This window comes from Myotis myotis, unplaced genomic scaffold (genome assembly GCF_014108235.1).
Source record: "Myotis myotis isolate mMyoMyo1 unplaced genomic scaffold, mMyoMyo1.p scaffold_m19_p_6, whole genome shotgun sequence".
Classification (NCBI taxonomy): Eukaryota; Metazoa; Chordata; class Mammalia; order Chiroptera; family Vespertilionidae; genus Myotis; species Myotis myotis.
The window spans coordinates 86,133,545-86,142,538 of NW_023416368.1; the positions used below are offsets into that span (position 1 = coordinate 86,133,545).

Sequence of the window (8,994 nt, forward strand, 5' to 3'; positions counted from 1 at the left end):
ATGCACGAAATTCGTGCAGGGGTAGGCTTCCCTTTCCGGGGCTGCCGCACCGGCTTCCCTCCCGCACCTGATACCTGGGCTTTGCTCGCAGCCCCAGCTTCATCTGGAAGGTTGTCCGGAAGGACATCCTGTCTAATTAGCAATATTACGCTTTTAGTGTTATAGATTAAAGAAACAATACTAGCAACAAGATAAATGTTAGAAGGTTCCAAAGTCCACCAAAATGCGTCCTCCTTCAGGAAATCTCATATCTCCACCCCACCCCATGTCCTCCTCTTGGGGTTCCCCAGCTCTGTGCTCCCCTGTCTGGCCTCGCCCTGACACTGAGGTTGGGAGCCGGTTCTGCCAGCCCCAACCCAGGACAGAACTTGTGTCCACCCCAGCTTGCAAAAAAACATAAATGAGCACGGAGCCTCCAACCGCCCTGCCCCGCCCCGGCTTCACTTGCGGAGCTGCGCATGTGCCAGAGGCTGCCGCCCAAGGTACTGAACCCCGGGCGTCCCGGCCGACCGGCGCGCAGGCGCACTGGCCGCCGCCCGGAGCGCTTCCGCCTCCCGCCGTCGCGATGGCCGCGCCGGCCCCCGGCTTCATCTCGGTCTTCTCGAGCCCGCAGGAGCTCGGCGCGTCGCTGGCGCAACTGGTGGCACAGCGGGCCGCGTGCTGCGTGGCGGGCGCCCGGGCCCGCTTTGCGCTCGGCCTGTCCGGCGGCAGCCTCGTCTCGATGCTGGCCCGCGAGCTGCCCGCCGCCGTCGCCCCCGCCGGGCCGGCTGGCCTCGCGCACTGGACGCTGGGCTTCTGCGACGAGCGCCTGGTGCCCTTCGAGCACGCCGAGAGCACGTACGGCCTCTACCGGGTGAGCTACGGGGGCCGCCGAGGGCCACGCGGCGCCCCGGCCTCTCCTCGGGCGGGAGCCGGCCAGGTGGGCCCGGCGCCCCGGAGGTCACACCTGGGCTGCGCCGCTCTGCCTCCCGATGGGCCGGCGGGGCTGCGGAGAGGGCGCGGCCTGGGCCAGGGCGGCCGGGGAGCGTGGCCGCTGCCGGGGACCTAGGGACGCTCGGGCGCAGTGACGGGAAGAGCCAGGTGGGGGTCTGGCCGGAGCCTGGGCTTCGGCCTCTTCACCTGCAGCCTGGACGAGCTCTCCCCGGCCTCCACGCCGCCTGCTGCGTTCCTGACCTCCGAGGCGGTGTCTTTGAGCCCGGCCCCCAGCGATTTACAAGCAGGAAACAAGGCTGGAGGAGCCCTGGTTTGCTGGGTCCTCGGCTTCGGTGCCCACTCCTCCTGCTCCGGAGGCGGAAACCCGTCCCGGGAGGCCTGGGGCGGTGCCGTGACCGGAAAAGGAGCCCGGGGGTCCTGGGTGTTGCATTGTTTTTGTATAGAAGCTTGAGCTGATGATGTTTTGTTTTTTGTTCATCCTCATCCAAGGATATTTTTCCCATTGATTTCTAGAGAGAGTGGGAGGGAGGGGTGAGGAGAGAGAGAAACATTGGTGTGAGAGACACATCAATTGGTTGCCTCCTGCATGAGCCGGACTGGTGACCAAACCTGCAACCTGAAACCCAGGTAGTGCCCTTGACGGGGAATCAAACCGGCAACCCTTGGGTGTACAGGCCGGTGCTCTAACCATTGGGAACACTGGCCAGGGCGAAACCCTGTCCCTTTTTATTTTGTCATTAAAAAATATTTTTATTGATTTCAGAGAGAAAGGGAGAGGGAGAGAGAGATGGAAACATCAATGATGACAGAGAATCATTGATTGCCTCCTGCATGTCTCCCACTGGGGATCGAGCCCACAACCGGGGCATGTGCCCTTGACCAGAATCGAAACTTGGACCCTTCAGTCCGCAGGCCAACGCTCTATCCACTGAGCCAAACCTGCTAGGGCCAACCCCCAGCCTTCATGGACTGGAAAGACCCCTGGTGCATTGACACTGGGATCCACTATGAGCCTGACTCACACAGGCCTGGATGACCCATGTGGACACAATGCAAACCCACAATGCTAAGACCCATTCATTACTGTTGGTGACACTGTCCCTCCATGTGCCACAGACCCACCTGCTCTCCAAGCTGCCCATTCCCGACAGCCAGGTGATCGCCATTAACCCCCAGCTTCCTGTGGAGGAGGCAGCAGAGGACTACGCCAAGAAGCTGCGACAGGTGAGTCCCTCGAGTCGCCACAGGGAGACCTTGTCCACTCGATGGCTAATCCCAGGCAACAGCCGTTCTGCAGGTAGCACTCTGTGATTGTCATCGACAGAAACTCCCCTGGGGACAGTCAGCAGACCCAGCCCCGCCCTGGGTAGACACATTAATAGGCCACACCCCTGCCTTGGGGTCCCCTGGGGTGCCCTCACCTCTGACACCTAGGAGCTGGCCTGGGTCCTCACATCTTGGAAACAGTTGTGTCCCCAGATTCTTAGCCAGTTGGGCAGGTGAACGTAGAACCTCATAGATTAGAGTCCCTTTTATGCAGGTGAGGCTGAGCATCATTCCTTGTGTTACAGCTACTTGTGATTCTTTTTTAAATTTTTTTAAAATATAGTGTTATTGATTTTTAGAGAGAGAGGAAGGGAAAGGGATAGAGACATAGAAACAATGATGAGAGGAACATCGTTGATAAGCTGCCTCCTGCACGGCCTCTACTGAGGGTGGAGCCTACAGCCCGGGCATGTGCTCTGACGAGGAATCCAACTGGCGACCTCCTGGTTCCTGGGTTGATGCTCAGCTGCTGAGCCACACGGCCAAGCACCACGTGTGATTCTTTTTCTGACAGTTGTCTCTGTATTCTTCTCCTTCCCTCGCAACCTCTGTGGACTGTCTTCTCCCCCTGGCCAGGCCTTTCAAGGGGACTCCATCCCAGTTTTTGACCTGCTGATCCTGGGGGTGGGCCCCGATGGCCATACCTGCTCACTCTTCCCAGACCATCCCCTGCTGCAGGTGAGTGCACCCACACAGGCCCCACGCACACCTGAGCTCTGGCCTCTGCTGTCTGGGGCTTCCACAGGAAGGCCAGGAGTTGTCTACAGCAGGGTTTGAATCAGCTTCTGCCAATAGGCATGCCCGCTGGCTTTATCCTCCTGAGCCTCGGTTTACCCATCTTATGATGGGGGCCTTAAATCAAGTACCACAGGATTGGGAGGGTGGGATGGAATGATGGATGGATTATGCTTGATGTGGGTGAGTGCTTGAGAAGTTGAAGTGACATTGTCCTCTTCAACTCCCCCCCAGGAACGGGAGAAGATTGTGGCTCCCATCAGTGACTCCCCAAAGCCGCCTCCACAGCGCGTAACCCTCACACTCCCTGTCTTGAATGCGGCCCGAACTGTCATCTTTGTGGCGACTGGAGAAGGCAAGGCAGCTGTTCTGAAGGTAAAGCTGGGGGCCCATTCCCAGGAAGGCTGGGGCATGTGAGCCTGGGGACAGAATAGGAGCCCGGGTGCTATTGTGCTGGAAGCACCAGATCTCAATATCCTTCAGTAATTCTTGGGTTGAAGGGGAGATGGAAACTGCCATTGCAGGCTTGTTAGGAATGAGTAAGCACAAAATGAGATTGATGAGCTGAGACAACAGCTACACTGAGAGGTAAATTCATAATTTTAAAATACATTTTTAAAATAACTATAATAATAAAAGGGTAATATGCTAATTAGACCAGGATGTCATTCCGGATGTCCTTCCTGATGAAGCCGGGGCCAGATGGAAGCAGCCTGGGTCCCGGGTGCCTGCGGGTGGCCAGATGGAAGCAGCCTGGGTCTCGGGTGCCTGCGGGTGGCCAGAGGAGGGAAGCAGCCCAGGTCCTGGGTGCCTGCAGGCGGCCGGAGGAGGGAACCCGGGTCCTGGGTGCCAGAGGGAAGCCGGTGCCGGCAGCCGGGGGAAGGAAGGCCTACTCTTGCATGAATTTTCATGCTTCGGGCCTCTAGTTAAATAGAAAACTACTGAATAAACAAATCAAGCACTTACTCTTGAATTAGAAAAATGAACAATAATGTCAATCTAAAGCCAGCAAAAGGGATATATGAAATCAAAATCAGAAATTAATGAATTGGTTAATTTTTTTAAAATATATTTTTATTGATTGCAGAGAGGATGGGAAAAGAGAGAGAGAAAAATCAATGATGAGATAGAATCATTGATCAGCTACCTCTTGAATGCCCCCCCACTGGGGATCGAGCTTGCAACCCAGGCATGTGCCCAGACCAGGAATAGAACTGTGATTTCCTGGTTCATAGGTTGATGTTCAACCATTAAGCCGCACTGGCCAGGCTTTATTTTTGAAAATTTAATGATATAGAGGTCCAAAAGATAGACAAACCACTGGCAAAGCTAACCAAGAAGGAAAAAAATCATATATAGGAATAAGTAAAAAAAGTAGGAATAAGAAAGAAGGTATAGTTATATATAATATTTTAGGAAAATATAAACTAAGATACTAAAAACAAACTAAGCTGGTTTGGTGTGGCTCAGTGGTGGAGTGTCAACCTATGAATCAGGAGGTCACGGTTTGATTTCTGGTCAGAGCACATGCCCAGGTTGCTTGATCCCCAGTGGGGGGCGTGCAGGAGGCAGCCCATCAGTGATTCTTTCTTATCATTGATATTTTTCTCTCTCTTTCCCCCTCCTTTCTTCTCTGAAATCAATAAAAATATATTAAAAGTAAAATAAAATAAAGAATATTTTAATTGCCATCATTAAAAAAAATCAACAACTATTGGGGGGGGAAGGGGGACATATGTAATACTTTCAACAATAAAGAATTATTTATTTTAAAATATATTTATATATTTTATTGATTTCAGAGGGGAAGGGAGAGGGAGAGAGAAATAGAAACATCAATGATGAGAGAGAATCGTTGATCGGCTGGGCCTATGCCCTTGAACGGAATTGAACCCGGGACCCTTCAGTCCGCAGGCCGATGCTCTATCCACTGAGCCAAACTAGCTAGGGCAAGGATTATTTTAAAAAGAAAATGCCAAAACTATAGGAGAAACCGGAAATATTTTGAAATATAAATAAATAATAATTCTCTCCCCCAAACCATTGGGCCCAGATGTCCTCACAGGGGTGGCTAATGTTGCGGTTTGGGGGCAGATTCTGAAGAGTGCAGCAGACCCATGTCCCTGCCAGTGGTGCCCACCATGGCTTCAGGTGGTCCTCCCCCCACAGCCTCAACTTTCCCATCTATAAGGTGGGTCATGAGGGCCCCCCCCCCATAGACCCCCTGAGAGAGGCCTCTTAGAGCCTTAGCTTCCCAGACTGTACAATGGGGTGGGAACGGAGGTGACTTCACAGGGTCGTGATCAGAAGCCAGTGATTTTATAAGCACAGGGTTCTTGGGGTCAGGCCCAGCTGGCAAAAAGCAGTGTTTATAATGTCCATTCACCGTGAGGTCACATTAGCGGGTTGACACACCACAGCCCGTGTGCCAATCCTGCCAGCCAGGAAGGGTTTTTACTTTGTACCTTTTTAAGTTTGGGCGGTGGCGGGGGTGGGGGGGATGGCGGGTGGATCAAAAGAAGTATATTCCCAGACATGTGAAAATTCAACAGAATTCAGATGTCAGTGTTCACCAACCATGATTTGTTGGAACACAGATGCCCATATGCCAACGTGAGCCGAAATAGCGACTCTCTGGTCTTTGCAGGAAAGGTGTGCCAACACCCTGCTATACAGTCACGGGAGCTAGAAGGGAAGGGCCTGCCCCTGCTGACTGTTTTAAGCTGGGGCAGCTGGAAGGCTGACATCACATCCTGAGAGCAGGAGAGTCTAGTCCACCGGGGCCTGCGAGCTCAGGGGCGCCGGCATGCACCCGGGCCTCACCAGCATATCCTCTTCCCACAGCGCATTTTGGAGGACAAGGAGGCCAGCCCGCTCCCTGCCGCCCTTGTGCAGCCGCACACTGGGAAACTCTGCTGGTTCCTGGATGAGGCAGCAGCCCGACTCCTGACCGTGCCCTTCGAGAAGCATTCCACTTTGTAGCTGGTCCCGGGGACACCACCGTTGCGCCCATTGCGGCTTGAGGGGGCTGGGATCGTCCTGGGGCTGGGCCCCTCCACGGCTGTGTTCTAGGCTTCACGTTCGACAAGCCACATGGTGCTGACAGGGCCTGGCCACTGGCTCTGCCCAGATATTAAAAGGAGCTTTGGCCCAGCCGGTGTAGCTCAGTGGTTGAGCTGGTTGAGCATCGACATAGGCACCAGGAGGTCGCCGGTTCGATTCCTGGTTGGGGCATATGCCTGGGTTGCGGGCTTGATTCCCAGTAGGGGGTGTGCAGGAGGCAGCTGATCGATGTTTCTCTCTCATTAATGTTTCTATCTCTCTCTCTCTCCCCCCCTTCCTCTCTCGGAAATCAATAAAAACATTTAAAAACTATAATAAAAGGAGCACTTGCTCCAGGTGTCCACTGTCTGTGGTCCTTGGTGGGCAGTGGGACAAGGGGCTCCCAGGCAGACTCGAAGCCCCCATCCCAGCAGGTGGAGGACAGGAATGGTGTCCGCGCTCAGTTCCGGGGGCCGCGCAGCAGGTACCACAGCGTTTACTGACTCAGTCCTGTGGTGTGACGTCAAGGAGGTGGCAGGGGTGGCTCCGTCTGGAGGCTCTGAGGGAAAGTCTTCCCAGGCTCCTCTGGGGGCTGCCAGCAACCCCGGGCTTGTGACAACGTCACTCCAGGCTCTGCCTGTCCTCACATGGCTTATGTGAGTATCTCTGTGTCCTCTCCTATTCAGGACACTGACACTGGATAAGGACCACCCTAAGTCCAAGATGAACTCATCTCAAGATCCTTAGCTAATTATATCCGCAAAGACCCTAATTCCAAATAAGGTCACATTCTGAGGTACCCGGGGTTAGGACCTGGACATACCATGTATGTGTCTGTGTGCGTGTGCATGCGTTAAAATACACATAATGTAAAGCTCACCATCTTAACCATTTCTCGGTATCCAGAAATGGTACAGTCACACTGTCGTACAACCATCCCCACCACCTATCTCCAAAACTTACCATCTTCCCAAATTGAAGCTCTGTCCTATTCATCAGTAGCTCCATCTCCCCCTCCACTAGCCCCCCACTCTACTCTGTCTCTGTGAATTTGACTGGTCTAGGGGCCTCATGTAAATGGGATCATACAGTGTCTGTCCTTTTGTGTCAACATCATGTCCTCAGAGTCAACCATGTTGTCACATGTGTTACAGTTTCCTTCCTTTTATGGCTGAATAATAATCCACTGTGTGGATGGACCACGTTGTGCTTCTCCATTCATATCTGTGGGCACTTGGGTTGCTTCCATGGTTTTGTTCTTGTGAATAATGTTGCTACAAACATTGGTGTACAGCTATCTCTGAGACCCGACTTTCAATTCTTTTGGGGATATACCCAGAAGTAGAAATGCTAGGTCAGATGGTAATTCTGTTTTTAATTTTTTTTTAAATATATTTTATTGATTTTTTACAGAGAGGAAGGGAGAGAGATAGTTAGAAACATCGATGATAGAGAAACATCGATCAGCTGCCTCCAGCACATCTCCTACTGGGGATGTGCCCGCAACCCAGGTACATGCCCTTGACCGGAATCGAACCTGGGACCTTTCAGTCCACAGGCCGACGCTCTATCCACTGAGCCAAACCGGTTTCGGCTGTTTTTAATTTTTTAAAAGTATATTTTCAGAGATGAAGGGAGAGGGGGAGAGAGAAACATCAATGATGAGAGAGAATCATCCATCGGCTGTCTCCTGCGCGCCCCCTACTGGGGATTGAGCCTGCAACCTGGGCATGTGCCCCTGACGGGAATCGAACCTGGGACCCTTCAGTCCACAGGCCAAACTGGCTAGGCCTGTTTTTAATTTTTGGAGACACCTCCATACTATTTTCACAGCAGCTGTACCATTTTACATTCCCACTAACAGTGCACGAGGGTTCCAGTTTCTTCATATCATCACCATTGGTTATTTTCTGTGTTTTTATAGTGACCTGTGGATGTTTCTTTCCAGGGGTACACAATTCAACCCACTACACGCTCTGGCAGAGTTCCCACTGCACACACACAGCAAATGTTTTTATTTATATGTTTTTATTGATTTTAGAGAGAGGAAGGGAGAGAGAAACATCAATGTGGGAGGAACATCCATTGGCTGCTTCCCACACGTGCCCTGACCTGGGATGGCGCCCTGACTGGAAATCAAACCGAAGACCTTTTGGTGCATGGACAACGCTCAACCAACTGAGCCACATCAGCCAGGGCCTGAGCCGGCCCTAACCTCCACCCAGTCCCGCTGCAGGCCTGCCCAGAGCCTTGAATGTGTCAGAGGCCTCTTTAGTCTCAACTGTGCCAGGACTGCAGCCTTTCCATCTGCTGGGCCCACCCAGCTTCTCTGGCTCCTGGGACCTCAGCAGAGAGTGGGAAGCATGGGGGCCTGGGGGCATCCCGCAGCTGCGCCTGACGGGGACATGGGAATTGAAAGCTCAAAGCTGAAACCACAGAAAGAGAAGTTCCCTTCAACGTCTTGGGGTCAGTCTCTCAGATGTGAGAGTGAGGAAGTGGGCCGGGGCCCGGTCGGAAGGAAACAGGTTGAGAAAGCAGAGGAGGCAGCCGAAAGGAAGGGTGCCCAGCCGTGGGCTTGAGCAAGCTCAGGTGGCCATGACCCTGGGGCGGAGTCAGGGCAGGGTGGCTAGAGCAGAGGGGAAATGCTGAGAATGGCACGGGGACCTCACTGGGGGGCCCTTCCTGAGGCATCACCTCTCCGTGCCTCTCCCCATGACGGCAGCTGTCCCTGCACCAGACCAGCCTGTGGCTCCCTTTCACCTAGAGGGAAGCCCACCCTTCCTATTGGCCCATAAGCCCCTGGGTGGCCCTGAAACCCCCACCCTCCCCTCGTAACATCCGCTGCTCACTCTCCCTTTTCTGTCCCACCCACTCTGTGCTGTTCCCACCTTAGGGCCTTTGCATGCACCGTGCCTCCTGACCGTTCTCTGTCCTCCAGCTTTTCGCACTTTCTTCGGT

General features: G+C 53.5%; 1 protein-coding gene across 3 annotated transcripts; it reads left to right on the forward strand.

Annotated features, from left to right (window-relative positions):
• The first annotated feature begins 460 nt into the window (after positions 1 to 460).
• PGLS (6-phosphogluconolactonase) lies at positions 461 to 6,286 on the forward strand. 3 transcript variants are annotated; one of them, XR_004968140.1, is made up of 6 exons: positions 461 to 853; positions 2,050 to 2,157; positions 2,836 to 2,937; positions 3,229 to 3,369; positions 5,048 to 5,185; positions 5,839 to 5,972. XR_004968140.1 is itself a non-coding variant. In XM_036312597.1 (5 exons), exons 1-5 carry the CDS (start codon positions 566 to 568, stop codon positions 5,974 to 5,976), a joined length of 777 nt encoding a protein of 258 aa, XP_036168490.1. In that variant the 5' UTR covers positions 493 to 565; the 3' UTR covers positions 5,977 to 6,284. The 3 variants fall into 3 exon arrangements, 2 of the variants coding, with proteins under 2 accessions (XP_036168492.1, XP_036168490.1); XM_036312597.1 differs by lacking the exon at positions 5,048 to 5,185 and having other exon boundaries at positions 493 to 853; positions 5,839 to 6,284; XM_036312599.1 differs by lacking the exons at positions 2,836 to 2,937; positions 5,048 to 5,185 and having other exon boundaries at positions 476 to 853; positions 5,839 to 6,286.
• Positions 6,287 to 8,994: the final 2,708 nt, after the last annotated feature.